The 19350-nt window shown below is 39.5% G+C and overlaps 1 protein-coding gene across 1 annotated transcript; it reads right to left on the reverse strand.

Annotated features, from left to right (window-relative positions):
- Window positions 1-759: 759 nt before the first annotated feature.
- Window positions 760-19350, reverse strand: LOC103274764 (ribonuclease inhibitor-like). Its single transcript, XM_021705999.1, has 9 exons — window positions 19292-19350; window positions 16929-17099; window positions 16655-16825; window positions 13936-14115; window positions 13157-13327; window positions 12878-13048; window positions 12423-12593; window positions 12132-12302; window positions 760-993 (listed from the first exon to the last, which is right to left on the reverse strand). Exons 1-9 carry the CDS (start codon window positions 19348-19350, stop codon window positions 912-914), a joined length of 1347 nt encoding a protein of 448 aa, XP_021561674.1. The 3' UTR covers window positions 760-911.

A 19350-nucleotide genomic window follows, 5' to 3' on the forward strand; every position in this document is an offset into this window, starting at 1 on the left:
CAAGCTAGGCAGAGATAGAAATAAGGTTGTGTAGGATGCGTGCTAGGCTATGCAAACTGCTGTCAGACATTAAGACTGGAGGCTGTTTTTGGAGCTCATAAACAAATACAAACATACTAGGAAGGTATTAAAAGTTCAAAAAGGGAACTGAGACTGGGAACTAGAGAGTACCCTCAAAAGTCTAGTATTATGAATACCGTGGCAGTTCAAGAAATTCTAGTGCAAACATTTATTTTTCCCTAGGCTCTTTTGGCAAGCTGCTCACAAACACAGTCCTATTGTCCTGCAGTCTTAAAGCCACCGGCCACTATATCTTTACCTATCTCAATCCTACTCATTCTTCAAATCCCATATCAAGTCTCACCTGCTCCACGAAGTCTTTCCCTAACAGTCCAGCTCAGTCTTCTTTCATGAATTACAAGTTTATTTAAAATCAGCACCATAAGATATAACATGTGTTTGTATACTCTCCTGTCCTTTGTCCTTCAACCATTTCAAGTATCCTGTTTCTTTAAGTGGACTCATTCATGTGTGTTTTTTCTATTGTTTCCGCAGGGATAGTATGAGTCTTAACTATCCCTCTAATGAGCTGTGTGACCTCAGCTAGTCACAACCCCTCTGAGCCTCATCTTCCCACCTTTGAGGGTTCTTGTAAAAGCATAATGACATTTTAACATAATATATGAATGTAAGATATTATTGCTGAAGACATTTGAACTATGATGCTTTCGTCTTTTACATTCTACTTCGCAGATGGTTCAATGTAACAACAGTAAATCACCATTGCTTGTTTCACATTAGCATCCTTAGCAAAAGTTAACAGTTTGGAAAAATAATACTGCACAACTGTTAAAGACAGTGCCAGATGGAGGAGGTCTATATGTAGTCAATTTAGGGGTTCTCCTTGGAAACTACCAAGTGATTCCAGGCTTGCTAATTTTTAAAGCTTCCATCTTCCTAAATGTATCTTCACGTAAATGATCAGTGTCAATACTGTAAAAAAGGGGGGAAAATCTTGCATTAAGTCAAGCCAAGAGATGACTGCAGTAGTTTTCTTATTCTCAAGTATATGAATCCTATTCACACTTGCTCCATGGCACCATTCAGTTACTTTATCCACTTGGTTATCTACCTCCTCTGTCAACCTGCGCTCCTTTCCTTGAGTCTCAAAAAATAACATGCTTAACTTCCTCTTGAACTCTCACTCCTGTCCCTCCCTGACTTGTCCAAGGTCCTGCTCCATTAGTCTATTAGTTCTTACTCTTATAGTTATAAACCTCTTCCTCTTTCTGGGCTCGTTTCTCTCAGTCTACACACTTGCCTGTCTCAAAGCAAGAAAAAAAGAGAAAGAACTCCCTACTTCCTCCAATCCCACAACTCCTTCCATCTACAACCCCAAATCTCTTCACAAATTTCTTGAAAAAGTAATTCTCCGCTCTTTTCTTCTACTTTCTTATCTTTCATCTCTTCAAGTCATCACAATATGGTTTCCAGCCCTACCACACCATTAAAACAGCCCTTGACAAGTACATCTATGACTTCCAAATTGCTAAATCCAATGGACATTTTTTTTTTTTGAGTTGGAGTCTCACTCTGTCGCCCAGACTGGAGTGCAGTGGCCGCTCCCGGCCACCGCAGCCCTCCTAGGATCACTGAGGCTCCAGCGATCCTTCCGCCTCAGCCCTCCAAGTAGCCGGAATTACAGGCATGCGCTACCACACCTGGCTGATTTTTTTATTTATTGTAGAGATGAGGTCTCGCTGCCCAGGCGGGTCTCGAACCCGCGGGCTCAGGCAATCCACTCACCTCAGCCTCCCAAAGGCGCGGGATTACAGGCTGAGCCACCAAACCCGGCTACCAATGGACACTTTTTAGTGCTCATCCTATTGGACCTTTCTGCTGTATTTGATACTGTTGAGAACCATTCTCTCCTAGTTCTCTCCATGGGTTTTCCTTTTCATGCCTACCTTTTAAAATTTAGTACTGCCCAGGATTTATTCCCCAGAGATATTCCTCAGAGGTTTTTCTCTTCTTACTCTTCCCAGTGAATCGCATCCCACTGTCATAGCTTCAGCTATCATTTCTAAGTAGATGATCACTTCCCAAAGCACACTCCTACATCCAACTGTCTACCTATTATAAAACTTCCTGAATGTCCCCCCAGGCTCTTCAAACTCAGTATGTGTATCTCTGATTAAAAAAAACAAAAACAAAAACAAATCACTGACTATGAAAGAAAGTACAAGCTCTTTCAAATGTGCAACAAGGTGTGGTTTTAAGTTTTTAATGGATATAAGCTAATCTTTATCCAGCAAAGTGAAATGAGTGACCCTGTTAGTTATGTAATTGTAGGGTAAGTAAATATTTAATGGCATACAAGTGTAAAAAGACCTTTAGAACTTTTTGAGTGACTTAGTAAAAGCTGTCTTACCTCCTGATATATGCAATTCACTGCTGGGGAGGAGGTGGGTCAATTTGCTTAGGAAGCCCAGAAGTCTTCTGGGAGTTAAGAGACCAGTTAATCTCAACCTCATTTTTCCAAGTTTAGAATTAGGAACATGTATGAGGATGAGAGAGTGTCATCCAAAGCCTATTGCCTGGGAAAGGCACCAAAACCCCTAAAATAAAATTACCTTGAAGAAAGAGGAAGGCAAAAATGGTGGTCCTGGCTTAACTCAAGGATACACATCTTTGTAGGTAAAGGCAGGATTCAGCATATATATACCTGTAGCTGATTAAAGGGGCTCCTCTAGATCCAGCCATCCTGATATATATGGTACTTTGCAGAACAACAACTGCACGTTTGGGTGTAGACTAAAATAGCTGTAACTTTGGAGCCCAATGACACTGCAGGGCTGGCAGGGATCCTGGACCAGCCAGGGCAATACTATCCAGTCGCCAAGCTTCTGTTGCACTGTTGAGACTCAGTTCTGAAGCTCAACCCCATATAGCAGCAAGAAATAGCAACAGTTGATTGATTCTCTATCTAACTTTGAAAGCTAAATTAGCCCCAAATATGGGGCCAGTTTTGGAAAGGTGGGGTGAGGCGAGGCCTCAAAGTATATTACTATTAGAGCATGTGAAAGAGAGAGATGACTAAATTTGCACTGAGAATTCTACTAACAGGTTTTACTTATCACACATAGTATACAAGGTACTGACTACGTCTTCAGCCTCATTTCTCGACACACTCTGTTTTGTACTTTATGTTACAGCCAATACCAAACTTTCTGGAGATTTCCTATCTTTATCCCTATCAAGTACCATAGACCATGCTGTTTATTGTCTAGGTATTTTTGCTCATTTTATCTCCTAAGTCCAGACCACCCTTCTCCATTTTCACTCCCATTGCCCCTGGGTGCAATCCAAAGACTCAACTTAGGTGGTTGTTGTTCCAAGAAGCCTTTTCTGACCTTCTTGGACTGGGTTAGTTGTATTCTGCCATGGATCCCTTAATACCTCATGATTACATCATTGTTTTAATCAGTTTATGTGTCTCTACTACTAGGTACACTGGTCCTTGAAGAGTACAGATAATGTCTCATGTATTTTATTCATTTTTGTCTCCCCAGTACCTGGCACATTTGCCTGGCACATAAAAGATATTCAGCAAGTGACTGTGAAATGAATGAATGTGAGCTTTTTCACTCTGAGGACACAACCTCTTCTTTCCCCTTGACCTTCTGAATGTTTAGATACTTAGTCTTTATTGAACATATTCTTCTTATTATTTTTTGAGTTGGAGTCTCACTGTGTTGCCCAGGCTGGAGTGCAGTGGCCGCTCCCGGCCACCACAGCCTCGACCTGCTGGGCTCCGGTGATCCTTCTGCCTCAGCCTTCCAAGTAGCTGGAATTACAGGCACGCACTACCACACCCAGCTAATTTTTTGATTTATTGTAGAGATGAGGTCTCACCAAGTTGCCCAGGTAGGTCTTGAATCCGCGGGTTCAGGCAATTCACTCACCTCAGCCTCCCAAGGCGCGGGATTACAGGCTGAGCTACCGAGCCCAGCTTGAACATATTATTAACTGTTTCTTTGTCTTGCCCTCTAGATACTCTAAATTACTAACTTGTGTCCTATATGTACTTACTATATGTAAAGAACTGTGCCAGGAAGTTTATAAGAGAAAATACAGTGAGGAATAAAATTCAGACCCTGTATTCACGCAGCTCTTAGAAAACAATCTTTTTCTAGTTTTTCCAATTTTCATAGACAATTGTCCCTTCTAGGCGGTTCCTCTGGATTTACTCTTCTCCAGTCCATGACACAAAATCATCATATTTTCCTCTCACTTTACTTGAGTAAGTATATATTTATATTGGTTTTTTTCTGATATACATTCTAACATTCAAAATTTCTTTGAGGTTAGCAAATTGTGACTACTCTGTGTTTGTGTCCTTTATTTTGCATTCAACGCTATTATTATATACTGGTATCAACTTGTTGATTGACAATTTATAAAAGTTTGAAGGTTGGACTGAAAACACAATGGAAGCATACTGGTTAAAAGACAACCTGAATTGGATGCATCTCTCTTGCAGAGAGCTGCCCTAAATAGAGACAGGGGAACCAGCAGGTGCCACATGGAACCTGAGGAACCCCAGCTCCCAGGTGCCCCATGCCAGGGCTGCTGACCCTCCACAGAGAGGCTCAGCAGGAAACACTGTTGGGGTGGTCTGTGCAGCATGGGACATTTCCTTCCCCAGCAGGGGAGAAGCAACCAATTCAGGAAAGTTTCTGTGTTGCTGGCAACCACTGTGACCCTAGGTCAGGGCTGTAGATGCAGCTTGCCCAAGGGGGACCATTTATGGTAGCCATATCCCTTCTCATGGATCTAAGAGATGGGGCACCTCTGCACAGCACCGTAGTGGCAGTGGCTCCACCCACGTGAAGACAGAGAAAGAAATAACACTTCACTCCTTCCCTTCTATCCCTGGGCAAAAGAGGTGGCCCTGCCCAGATAGGAGGTGGCCACTCCACATACCCAAGAGCACCTGAGCCAGAGTAGAGCCACAGGGCTCTACCTGGCCGCTTATCAATCCTGCTGACAAGTGGTCTGGGTAGGAGGACACTGCTAGAGCTCCAGTTAGGGCCCCTGTTGCCTGTCCCAGAGGGAGGGAACACCCTTCCTACCAGTGAAGCAGTTTCAGATGGTTTCCCCCCAAGGTCACTACCCTTCCTGCCACTGCTACCCTCCCACCTCCCCCACACAAAGGTGGCCAGAGGAGAGAGAACCGGCAAAAACAAAAACAAAAACAACCCACAAATGGTCACACCAACAATAGCAACCTCATATACCTGAAAAAACAAAACAAAAACAAGGAGTCTGCCCTTACAGGTGAGGAAGAACCAGCAATTAAACACCTGCAATCCCCACAGCCTTAGTGAGTAGATACCCACAAAAAAGCTTCTCATGTCCAAAGCAATGGAACCCATTCAGAACAACTGGACCCTGATGACAAACACAGAATTCAGACTGTGTACTGCAAAGACACTCAATGAGATCCATGAGAAGGTAGACACACAGATCATCCAGGCCACAAAAACAGTGCAGGATGTGAAAGCTGAGCTGGCCAGTATAAGAAAGGACCAATATAAACTCTTGGAAGTGAAGCATTCTTTCCTGGAATTTCAAAATACAATAGCAAGTTTCAACAGCAGAATTGACCAGGCAGAGGAAAGAATCTTAGAACTTGGTGATCAAATTATTGAACTAACCCAATCTGCTAAAACAAGCAGGCTTAGGAAGAATGAGTGATGCCTATAAGAGGTTTGGAATTATTTAAAGAGACCAAATCTAAAGTTGCTTAACATCACTGAGAGAGAAGGGGAAACTAAGAACACTTTAGAAGAAGTCTTCTAAGATGTCACCCAAGAAAAATGTCCCTATCTCACTAGGAAGATGGCCATGCAGATGGAAGACATTTAGAGAACTCACATGAGGTAATACGCAAGAAGACCACTGCCAAGGCATATAATCTGTCTCACCAAGGTGAGCATGAAAGAAAAAATCCTAAAGGCAGCTAGAGTGAAGGGAAATACCACCTACCAAGGAAGATCCATCAGAATTGCAGCAGACTTCTTAGCGGAAACCTTACAAGCCAGAAAGGACTGGGGTCCCATCTTTGACATTCTTAAAGAAAAGCACATCAGCCAAGAATTTCCTATTCCTCCAGGCTAAACTTCAGTAATGAAGAAGAATTAAAATTCTTCCCAGACATTTGATCCATAAGAGAATAGCTACCTCCATACCAGCCCTTCAGGAGATGCTTAGGAAAGTTCTAAGCATGGAAACAAAATAATGGTTCTACTCATTGCAAAAGAACAGGCAAGCACAGAGTTTACAGACCATACAAATCAACTACAAAACCTAAAAAACAAAGCAACCTCTTAGTAGCAATATGACAGTAACAAAACCCCATCTAACAATAATTAACTAAAATGTGAACAGACAGAATGCACTACTGAAAAGGAACAGGGTGGCAAACAATAAAGAACCATGATCCATCCTTCTGTTGCCTTCAGAAACCCAACTCACTGCATATGACACCCACAGGCTCAAGGTAAAGGATTGGAAATCATCTTCCAGGCAAATAGAAAACAAAAGACACTGAAAGACACTACATAATGATATTAATAAAAGGCTCAATCCATCAGCAAAAAATATCCATCTTGAATATATACACACCCAACCTAGGAGCACCAAGATTTATAAAACATTTGCTAACTGAACTAAGAGAGAACATAGATAGCTATACAATTATAGTCAGAGACTTCAATACCCTGCTAATAGCCCTAGACAGGCCGTCAAGGGAAAAAACTAAAAAGAAAATCTGGAACACTAACTCGACACTAGACCAATTGAACCTAATAAACATCTACAGAACACTTCACCCAACAACCACAGAATATACATTCTCATCAGTACATGAAACATACTCCAAGATCAACAACAGACTCAGACATAAATCAAGCATGAACAAATTTCAAAAGGTCAAAATCATACTAAACATCTTCTTAGACCACAGTGGAATAAAAATAAATATCATTACCAATGGGAAGCCCCCAAAACACACAAATACATGGAAATCAAACAACATGATTCTGAATGACTTTTGGGTTAACACAGAAATGAAGGCAGAAATAAAATTTCTTAGAAACAAATGAAAACAAATATATAAAACACCAAAACTCTGGGATACTATAAAAATGGTGCTGAGGGGGAAGTTTATAAAATTGCACATACATATCAAAATAGAGGGATCTGAATTAACATTGCACCTAAGAAATCGGGAAAGACAAGGGCAATCTAACCACAAATCAGAAAAATTGAAATTATTAAAATAAAGTCACAATTTGATAAAATAGGGACCAAAAAAATCACACTAAGGATCAACAAGATGAAAAGCTGGTTCTTTGATAGGATAAATGATTGATAGACCCCTGGCCTGATTAATAAAAAAAAAAGAGAGAGAGAGAGAAAGAGAAAATTTGAATAAACTTAATTAGAAATGCAAAAAGGCCATGTTACAATGATCCTAAAGAAATACAAAGATTATCAGTGATTACTATGAACATCTGTATGTGAATAAACTAGAAAATCTAGAGGAAATAGAGGAATTCCTGGTATCACATACTCTCCTAAGAATAAAACAGGAAGAAACTGAAACCAAAAACAGACCAATAACAATCCAAGAAAATGACTCAGTAATAAGAAACCTTCCCACCAAAAAAAACCCTGGACCAGATGGTTTTTCAGCTGAATTCTACAAGACATACAAGAAAGAGCTGATACCAATCATACTGAACGTAGTCCAAGCAATCAAGAAGGAAGGAATGCTCCCTAGCTCATTCTATTAAGCCAATATTTCCCTGACACCCAAAAATGGCAAAGACCCAACAAGGAAAGAAAACTACAGGTCAATCTCCCTAATGAACATAGGTGCAAAAATCATCAATGAGATTCTAGCAAATCATATCCAACAGTACATTTCAAGGATCATCTATCATGACCAGGTGGGATTAATCCCTGGGATGCAGGGCTGGTTCAACATACTCAAATCAGTAAATGTAATCCATCACATAAATAGGTGTAAAACCAAGAACCACATGATTATCTCATTAGACGCAGAAAGAGCATTCAATACAATCCAACATCGTTTTTTGATAAAAACTCTCAAATACCTAGGCATTGAAGGAACATTCTTAAAATAATAAGAGCCATCTATGAGAAACCTGTGCAGCCACATATTTAATGGGCAGGAACTTAAAGCATTCCCCCTGGGAACTGGAACAAGACAAGGATGTCCACTTTTACCCCTCCTGTTCAATATAGTACTGGAAGTCCTAGCCGAAGCAATCAAGTAGGCAAAATAAATTAGAGGTACCTAAATAGGAAAAGAAGGAGTTGAATTATCCCTCTTTGCAGATGTGGTTCTATATGTAGAAAACTCTAGCAAGTCTGTGAAAAACCTCCTACAATGATAAATGACTTTGAGAATGTCTTGGGATACAAAATCAATGTACAGAAAACAGGTACATTTCTATACACCAACAAAAAGCAGGCAAAGAACTAAATAAAAACATAATCCCATTCACAATAGCCACAAAATATAAAATACCTTGGCATTCATCTAACCAAAGAGGTGACCTTTACAATATCACCTACAAAACACTGCTCAAAGAAACTAAGGATGAAATAAAGGATCAGAAGGAACATTATTGACAAGATGTTCATTCTACCCAAGGCAATCTACAGATTCAACACAATCCCTATCAAATTACCAGCATCATTTTTCACAGACCTAGAAAAGACAAGACAGTAAATCCCCTACATACAAACCTTCAAGTGGTGAACTTTCAAAGATGCAAACATGTGTTCACATGTCCAACCACAGAAGTTAGTTCACGTGTCTGGCATACATTGTCACATGTGTGCCTCCTCTACAAATGGTTGTGCTTTTGTGCTCTTTACTATACAGTACTGTATATTTAGTTTTTAAGTATTACATATGAGAAAAGTATTATAGATCTATTCTAGTACTGTACTATATAGCAGATTGTATTAGTTGGGAGCCTAGGCTAACTTTGTTGGACTTATGAACACACTCTCAAAATGGCACTCATTCGTATGTAGGGGACAGATATGAAAGCAAAAAAAAAAAAGACCCCGGATAGCTAAAGCAATCTTCAGCAAAAAGAACAAAGCTGGAGGCATCACATTCCCAGACTTCAAACTATATTACGAGGCTTCAGTAACCATGACAGCATGGTATTGGTACAGGAATAGACACACAGACCAATGGAACAGGACAGAGAATTCAGAAATAATACCACAGACCTTCACCTAACTCATCTTCAACAAAGTCAACAAAAACAAACATTGGGGAAAGCAAAGCATATTCAGCAAATGGTGCTGGGAAAACTGGATAACCACATGAGAAAATGAAACTGGACCCTTACCTATCACCATATACAAAAAATTAACTCAAAATGGATCAAAGACTTAAACGTGAAACTTCAAACTATAAGAATCTTAGAAAAGGTCAAACACAGTGGCTCACACCTGAAATCCAAGTACTTCAGGCTGAAGCAGAAGGATTGCTTGAGCCCAGAAGTTTGAGACCAGTTTGGGCAACATAGCAAGGCCTCATCTCTACAAAAAAAAAAATTAGCCAGGCATAGTGGTGGGCACCTGTAGTTCCAGCTACTTGGGAGACTGAGGCAGAAGGATCACCTGATTGTGCCACTGCACTACAGCCCTCCTGGACATCAGAGTAGGCAATGAATTCATGGTCAAATCCTTAAAAGCAAATGCAACAAAATTTAAAATTGACAGGTGAGACCCTATCAAGCTGAAAAGCTTTTGCACAGCAAAAGAAACCATCAAGAGAGTATAAAAACAACCCATGGGAGGGGAAAATATTTGCAAGCTATGCATCCAACAAAGGCCTAACATGCAGGATCTACAAGGAACTCAAATGAATTGACAGGAAAAAAGCAAATAACCCCATTAAAAAGTGATCAAAGGACACGAACAAATACTTCACAAAGGACACTGAAGCAGCCAACAAACATGAAAAAATGCTCAGCTTCACTAATCATCAGATAAATGTACATCAAAACTGCCATGAGATACTACCTCCCATCAAACAGGATGGCTATCATTAAAAAGCCAAAAATAAGTGTTGATGAAGCTGCAGGGGGAAGACTTCTATACTGTTGGTTAGAATGTAATCTAGTTCAACAGTGTGGAAAGCAGTGTGGTGTTTTCTCAAACAATTAAAAATTGAGCTACCATGCAATCCAGCAATACCAATTCTGGGAATATACCCAGAGAAACGAAAATCACTCTACCAAAGAGACACCTCGTGGACACACACACACACACACACACACACACACACACACTGCAGCACTACTCACAATAGCAAAAATATGAAACCAACCCAGATGCCCATCGACAGTGGACTGGTTAAAGAACATGTGGTATATATATATACAACGGAATACTATGAAGCCATAAATAATAAAATAATGTCCTTTGTAGCAACATGGATGCAGCTGGAGATGATCACTCTAAGTAAACTATCACAGAAACAAAAAATTGAATACCACATGTTCTCATTCATAAGCAGGCCCTAAACTTTGGGCACATGAGCACACAAATGGGAACAACAAACACTGGGCACCGCTAAGGGAGGAAGGGAGGGAAGAGGACTAAGGGGCAAATAACCACCCAATGGATACTCTGTCGACTACTGGGGGGAAAGCAGGCTCACTAGAAGCCCAAACCTCACCTGCATGCAATTTACTTATGTAGCAAATCCTCATATGTACCCTATAACTCTAAAATAAAAATAAATTAATTAACTTAAGAATAAGATTAAATTAAATTCAAAAAATAAAATAAAAATAAAAACCCAGCGACAGAGATGTTATTAGTATATTTTTTAAAAAAGACAAAGCATGCGAGAAATAGGAAATGGCATAATTTACAATTAATAAAATATTGGCATGCCATCACCAACAAAATAATTTCTCCTTGCTGCTATTTAGGACTTTTACAGCAGCATATACACTGTGGAGTGCTACTATGTTCAATTACTCCACATTTAAAGAAATGTTAAGATTGCTTATTGAGCTTATCTCAACCTATTGATAATAAAGATTCCGTTTACTTCTTTTTGAGAAAGACACCATGGAGATCTCTAACCCCTGAGGCTTATCATGTTGTAAATAATTCCCTCTTCTTGGGCAGTATCACCACACTCTTGGCCCTTTGAAGCTAACAGACTTCACTTTGCTAGTAGAGAACCAGCTTCTGTTTTAGTCAAACTTGTAATCAGGCCTTTATACTGTTTTCATTTACGTTTCAATCCATCGAATTGGCTTTGGAATGTGGAATTTTTGCACTCAGCCTTTAGTTTCCATTATGCGTTCCAGTTCTGGATGCCAAAAACAAATGGCCATTTGGCCACTGGTTAGCTGCCAACAGAACATAGCTGTATTCTAATTAAGAATTACTTTGTGTGTCATGCTAGTCTGCTAAATTGGCAGATAGACATTGACCAGAGAGGATCAAGACCTCCACCCTCTGTAATTATACCATTATAGCTTCATCCCCTTGAGTGCTGAAGATTCTCAAAATGTATACATTAAGCCCTCTAGCAGTTAATACAACTGAAAATGAATAGAGCCTAACATTTATGGAGTAATTCCTATGTGCCACAGGTTGTACTTGGTACATTCATAATTGCTGTCTCAATCCCTATATTAACCTTAAGTAGACAGGTTCCAGCATTATCCCCATTTTACAGATAAGGATACTGAGGTTAAGTAAGTATGGTTACATAGTTAATAGATGCTAGATTTGAGCCAGACCTAGTAAAATCTAGATCCTATGCTCTTTTGCCTACACCACGTTGCTTCCCTTAGCAGAGATATAGAGCTGCCTGTTCCTTGCTTCTCTACCTGCCTCTGTGTCCAAGGAAGATAGGACTATTGGTAATTTCACTTACTTTACTTGTAAAGTAATGTAGGCTTAACCTGCTCTATTTTTCTTCTCTTTACTCTCTGCATTCCTGTCCTAACTCCTTCCTTTCCACTTTCCCCACCACAGTGACTTACTAGAATGTCTGAAGTTTACATATTGGATGAATCAGTGCATCACATAGCATTTGCACTCCAAAATCCTTGAGGTCATTTCCACTTAAGTCTAGCAATGTTAAGTTCTCATTTCTGTTAAGGACAGAGGCGAGGACTCCACAGCATGCATCTGTGAGATGACAGTCTGCTAACCTATGAAAGATTGGAGATTCAAGAAGGTAATCAGTTTTATCCCAAGTTCCCCAGTGGCCCTCCCTTTCATATACAGCCTAGAACAAAAGTCCAGTAGAAACGGAGTCCCCATGCGCTTACCATAAGGTCTGTAGTTTACAGCAGGGGTGCTTTAGCCCGTCACACAGCACCAACAAGCCCTCATCCCCTAAGGCATTGTCACTGAGGTCAAGGTCTCTCAGGTGTATATTGGTGTAGAGGGCATTGCACAAATCTTGACAGCATGCCCCTGTCAAGTGACAGGTCCACAATCTGCCAGAAAGTAAGGTAGACAGGCTGGCATCAATTCATCAGGATTAGGTTTAAAGTATTGTGTTTGCACATTAGAAAATCAGCATCATATTTTTAAAAATCCCTTGGGCCTGGACCAGGCAGAAGTTGTGGATAAAGGATGATTTATTCTTGCTAAATTATTTAGTTTTCCATTTATTGCTTCCTTAGAGATTTAATCAACAGGTCAAAAAATATTCATTTAATCTTGGGAGTTGCTGAAACACCAGGAAACTTTGCCTGTGGCTACAGTCCATAATACTTACGCCAGATCCTTTAACTGACAGTCAGGTCGTTTTAATCCTTCACATAGCAATTTCAGTCCCAAATCTTCAATTTTGTTATTAATTAGAAGCAGCCTTGTCAGGCTCTGGGTGGAACTCAGGACTTGGGCGAGGGGCTTACAACAAGCTGCAGAGAGGGAACATTCGGAAAGCCTAGAGGGATGGGGACACCAAAGTGGTCGTTATTTATGGCAGCTGGGAATCCCACTGGCCCTCAAATTCCAATTCCCATGAGAAAGCCAACGACAAGCAGATACTTACACAAGATTCTCAATTATACCCTTTGCATACTGCAGACCTTTGCAGAGATACTGTACTCCTGTGTCCCCCAGGGCATTGGCAAACACAAACAGCTCTTTTAAAGTCTGACTCACTTGCAAGAAAGAAGAGAGCTCCACACAGCTGGCATCTGTGAGGTAACATGTGCTCAAGCTGCCCAGAGAAAAAGAAAAGAAAGATCAACCACTGCCATAATTTTGGCTTCCTAGGAATGTCTCCCCACTTAGCTAAACCCTAGTGATCCTTTAAGTTCCAGGTCCTTCCCTACCTTCTTCACAGAATCTCCTGAGGTCTCTAGCCTCCAGTGACCTCCTCCTCTTCCCTGGGCTCATCTGGCATTTCTAAATGATTCCACAGTATTTGGCACATGTCTGTGTGTCCTTAAAGGCAGCTTTGTCATTTGTAGAACTTCTGATAACTCCACCCACATCTAGCCCAATGTTGGGTACATTCTTTATATAGTTAACATTTAATTGATGTCATTCTGGTAAACACATACAACTGTGGTATATTGAAAAGAACATAAGATTTGGAGACATTTTAGAGTCACATCCTGACTTATTAGCATTTTGATTTTGGAAAAGCCATTTTTCTTCCTGATTCTCAGTTCCCTCATCTGTACAAATGGGAATCAGAAAACCCGCCTTATATGGTAAGGAATGAATAAGGCGAGATAACTTCTGGCAAGCACCAAGCACATTACAGGCACTCAACAAGTTCAGTAGCCATAAGATGATACCAGATAGTTCTACGAAACGTACTCTAGTTTCTCCACTTTACAGTTGGAATGTCTGAGACCCTCACAAAGATACTTCACCCCTATGTCTCCCAGGGGATTCTCACTCAGGTCCAGCTCAGTGAGGTGTGGGTTACAAATGAGAACAGAGGCAAGATACTTGCAAACAGCCTCTGAGCTTTCCGGGAGAAGGCTAGCACACAACCTGAAGGGAAAAAATGTACAGAGACAGAATTGGCCACTTTTTAGTGAACTACTCACATTCTAGCCACAATACTTCATGAGCAAAGAAAATAAACACTCACAGACACAAGACCTCCCCCAATCTTGAGTATGTCACAGTCCCTTATCCCCCATGGTAAGAACACTTCCAAAACAATGTATACCACTATGGAAACTCAATAAATGTTGACTGTCTGAGAAAAAGAAAAAATTAGGAGGAAATATTAGGATGACTTAATCCCATTTTAAACCCCTGTATGAAGTCAATACTCTATCTCATATCTTCTTTCAAATCCCAGTGGGAAAATTCTATAATCATCCTTCGTAAATTTTATGGTCAAAGGTCTTTGTTTTCCTCTTATCTAAATGTCATTATTTATTTGCCATCCTAAGAGAGATCCAGTCCATCATCATCATTCGCATGACATTCTTTCTTTGGTACAAAGAGTGGTTTTTACTGATGTCCCTGGCTTCTCAACCTCTGTTTCTTCACATTAACTTGTCCAATTCCCTGAACCATTTCCTATCAACTTTTTCTTCCATCATTTTCAAGAATTTCAAGATATACAATATAACCATTGAATCTTTAATTTTTTCTTGACTTACCAGACTCCAAACATAGTCTTGAAGAAAGCTCATAAGGAGATGTATTTATAATTCTCCAATTTAAAGTGTTTAAATACAGGTACTTTGCATAAAATGAGTTTCCAAAGTGGATTTTACAAAACTTTCATGCTAAAGAGCATTTGCTTTAAAATACCCCACATATATATGTAATAGTTAATTTTACAGTCAATTTAGCTAGGCCACAGTACTCAGATATTTTGTCAAACATTATTTGAGATGTTCCTGTAAAGGTACTTTTTAGATGAAATTAGCATTTTAATCAGTAAACATTAAGTAAAGCAGATTACCCTTCATAACACGGTTTGGCCTTATCCAGTAAGTTGAAAGCCTTAATAGAAAAAGACTGACTTCCTCAGAAGAAGAGGGAATTCCACTAGCAGACAGTCTTCAGGCTTAAACCACAACACTGGCTCTTTTCCAGTTCTTCTCCAGCCTGTCAGCCCACCCTGCAGATTTTGGACTTGCCAGCCTCTGTAACTGCATGAGCCAATTTAAAAAAATAAACCTCATCTCTCACTCTATGTATGTGTATGTACACACACACACATATACACACATATAGCCTATTAATTTTATTTCTCTACAGAACCCTAATACATACAAGGGAGAACCCAAAACAACTGGAATTTGCTTATATAAAATTGTGTATTTATTCTTACATGTTTAAACTTGTCACCTTCAAAGCACTCTCCGTTTGATATGACACACCTATTGAGATGCTTTTTCCATTGCTCAAAACAGTTTTTGAACTTGTAAGTTTTAGTGCTTCTGCCCTTTTTTGTTTCACCTCTTCCACATCAGCAAAATGTTTCCCTTTGAGGACTTTTTTCATCCGGGGAAACAAACAAAAAAGTCATTTGGGGCGAGACAGGGTGAATAGGGAGGGTTAGGCATGGGGGTCATGCCATTTTTGACCAAAAACTGCTGTATATTTAGCATGGTGTGGGCAAGTGTGCTCATAAATCATTCATGAAATGAACAAATGTGTTGAAAGAATCTCAAAACAAACAAACAAACAAACAAACAAAAACCTCACTGAAGCTGAATGCAGCCTCTCACAACAATGTTAGCTGATACACTAAGGTCAACGGGTACCTAGAACACTTACCCAGCAGAGAAAGCCTGTACTACAAGAGGCCTGCCCTCCAAGAGATAATTCTGGGTTTTGTGGGTCCTCTGCATATGACAACACATTTTTCGTTTTTATTTTTTTGAGTCAAGGTCTCATTCTGTCACCCAGACTGGAGTGAAATGGTACAATCACAGTTTACCATATCCTTGAACCCCTAGGCTCAAGTGATCCTCCCACGTAAGTTTAGGACTATAGGTAATTTTTTATTTTTATTTTTGTAGAGAGAAGGTCTCACTATATTGCCCAGGCTGTTCTTAAACTCTGGGGATCAAGCTATCCTCCCACCTTGACCTACCAAAGTGCTGGGATTACAAGCATGAGTCACCATGCCCAGCCACAAATTCTTTATTAAGATGAATACTATGAACGTGAAGTCAGATATATCTTGGTTTTTGCTCATTTGTCATGTTTTTTAGTCTAACAACACTGGACCTCCATTTCCTCATCTGCTAAAATGAGGATAATAATCCAGACCTCTCACAGCTGTTGAGATTAAAGGAATCTGGGTAAACAAAGCATGCAGCACAATGCTAAGTATAAAGTAATTGTTCAGTAAGTGTGATTTATTATTGCCATTAATGATATTGCCAATTAAAATGAAAATTCTACTCCTAAGCTTATTACAGAGAAACAATTTTAGGGACTGCCACTTTTTTCTTCCTTTCCACAACTCCTTGAAATGTGTTTTGATCATATGACACCCATCTTGAGTTTCATATTTTCAAATATACTTACAGAATGAAAACTAACAGTTATAACTTACTTGAGCTTCTGTAGTTTACAATTTGGATCTTTTAAGCCTTCACAGAGCAATTTCAAAGCTGAAGCTTCCAGTTTTGTTTCACTAAATTCCAGCTCAGTAAGCCACTGATTGGTGCTAAGAACAGTTGCTAGAGCCCCACAAGAAGCAGGAGAGATAAGGCACCGGTACAACCTTTGAAGAACAGAAGAATGACCTCACTACTTTATTCTACAGAAGCAAAAATTGACAAAAAATGATATGAATACAAACAACAAATTATCCTGCTATCAATTACCTCAATGTCTGTAATATGCAGTTGGGCTGTTTTAATCCTTCACACAGAAGTTTCACTCCTGAATCTTCCAGGGTATTTTTCACAAATTCCAAGTCTGTCAGATACTGGTTGGTTTCAAATACTGAGGAAAGGTCTCTACCACAAGAAGCTGTGAGGTGGCAGAAAATCAGTCTGTGTGGAGAAAAAGATATTTCAGAAAAGAAAATAGGGCTCTCTTTATAGGTACTTGTTAGGCTGGGCACAGTGGCAAGTCTGTAATCCCAGCACTTTGGGAGGCTGAGGCAAGAGGACTGCCTGAACCCAGGGGTTCATGACCAGCCTGGGCAACTTGGTGAAACCTCGTCACTACAATAAGTCAAAAAAATTAGCTGGGTGTGGTGGCACGCACCTGTAGTTCCAGCTACTTGGAAAGCTGAGGCGGAAGGATCGCCTGAGCCCAGTATGTCGAGGCTGTGGTAACCGTGAGCAGCATGCCACTGCACTTCAGTCTGGGCAACAGAGTGAGACTAAAACCCAAAATAAATAAATAAATAGAGGTACTTCTTTGCATTTTACTGATGTAATAAATTATTTCAATTCATTCAACAGTTAATTTATTGGGTGCTTCACCCTGTGCTAGACGATGAAAACACAGAGACATTTAAAACACAGACTGCCCTAAAGGAATTCCCAATTAATGGGAAAAAAATATTTGAAAATCACAAATTATAATACAGTGTAAAAAATACAATAAGAGGCATGCAAGAGTTATTATGGAGACACAGAAAAGTTGTACAATTCAGTCAAGCTTGAGGTGGGGTTTGGAGCATCAAGAAATACAAGAAAAAATAGTTGAGCACTGTCATGAGCAAGGAATAGAAATTGAATAGGAGTTAGGTGGATGAGGAGAATGGGAGTTAAAAGAGCTGAAAGGAGAATGGGAGTGAAAAGAGCTGGAAGGGCTGAGGGCAATCCATGCACACAGGGAGCAGCCTGCACAAGGGCCAGGAGATAAGAAAAAAGATGTTTCTTTTGAGAAACTGTAAATTATTTGCTATGGCCTATTTATTTATGTGTTTGTTTTAAATACATAAATATGGTTTTTCTGTGGGTTATTTTTTCCTATGAATCTCTTTCTCATATTTAAAATCAGCTATGTTCTTTCTGGAAGATAATTACCTTCATATTACTTTATCAAATATGTTCCTGTTGGCCTTCAAGTATGTTTCTGTTGACTTTTTTTTTAAGTTCAAAGATGTGGGGTACAATTCAGGATTAGGTATACAAGTGGTCATCATACAGGTAAAGTTTGGGCCTTCCTTTGGTTCCCACTTTGCCTGGTCTGTGATCAAGTGCCCTTATTGATGTTAAGTGGCTACAGCCTATTTTTAAAGACTGGAAGGATATATATCAAACTATTAAAAGTGGTTCTCTCCCAGGTTAGGGGAATGGTGGTATTACAGGAAGATAGGTTCTTTCCAGGTACTTTAAACTTATTTACAATAATCACATGAAACTGGGGAAAACATTTGTTTTAATTTCAAAAAACATAATATATGCTTATTATAAACAATTTTTACAAGAGAAAAATATAATCAATTTTGTTTAAGAAATACTTATTTCTACCACCTAAAGATAACTACTGTTGTTTGTATATAATTTTCCAGATTTCTAATGCATGCATACATATAGTCATATTTTTTATAACAAATGAAATAAATGAAGATATATCTCAAATTTAAAAACTTTTTTCTAACCTTCAGCCAACTGCACCTCCCAGAGACAACTAATGTTAAGTGTCTGGCGTATATTCTCCCCCCACTCTGTTCTCTGAGATTATAGAAACATATGTATATATGTATGTATGTAAATAAAAATAGATATATGTTCATAAAATTTATTATATCTTTATAGATAAAATATAAATAAATGCATATACTAGTTTGTAAATTTTACAATTATAATAGAAAACTATTTTTAAAAACTGTATATGTACTTTTGTTATTCAGTCCAAATCATAGACCCCCAGGTATAAACTGAGATTCAGTTGTAGCACAGTGTCATAAAATAAGTAGCAAAGTAGGATTGAACTTGAGGTCTGTCTGCTTTATCTTGTTGGCCTCTAAAAGTCATTGAAGGTTTTAAAAGACATATTCTGATTCCTTGGATGACAGGGTAGGGCAGGAGGCTTATTTGATGTCAGACAGCAACATCAGCCAAGAGAAGAAACGAAGAGGGCTGGACTAGGTTGGAGGGGTGGAGGTGGGCAGATTTAAGGCCCGTTGGGCGTGGGGGAGGGGAAAGATGAAGATGGCGATTTGTTACTATGACTACGGTGTATAGTGCTGAGCCAATAGGGGATGGGGCTCCGCTCTAAGCCCCACCCTCTTACTCTAGGGGCTAGGGAGGGGTTGGGGCTGTTTCCTGTTCTAGAATAGTCCAT

Source organism: Carlito syrichta, unplaced genomic scaffold (genome assembly GCF_000164805.1).
Source record: "Carlito syrichta isolate Samal-C Ts95f unplaced genomic scaffold, Tarsius_syrichta-2.0.1 Scaffold314870, whole genome shotgun sequence".
NCBI lineage: Eukaryota > Metazoa > Chordata > Mammalia > Primates > Tarsiidae > Carlito > Carlito syrichta.

Coding starts and splice junctions, on each gene's coding strand:
- LOC103274764 (XM_021705999.1), bottom strand. CDS start 19,350: ATGGACTATTCTAGAACAGGAAACAGCCCCAACCCCTCCCTAGCCCCT. Junction 17,100..19,291: donor CTAGCCCCTAGAGTAAGAGG/GTGGGGCTTAGA, acceptor TTCTCCACACAG/ACTGATTTTCTGCCACCTCA. Junction 12,303..12,422: donor TGTAAACTACAGACCTTATG/GTAAGCGCATGG, acceptor AATCTTTCATAG/GTTAGCAGACTGTCATCTCA.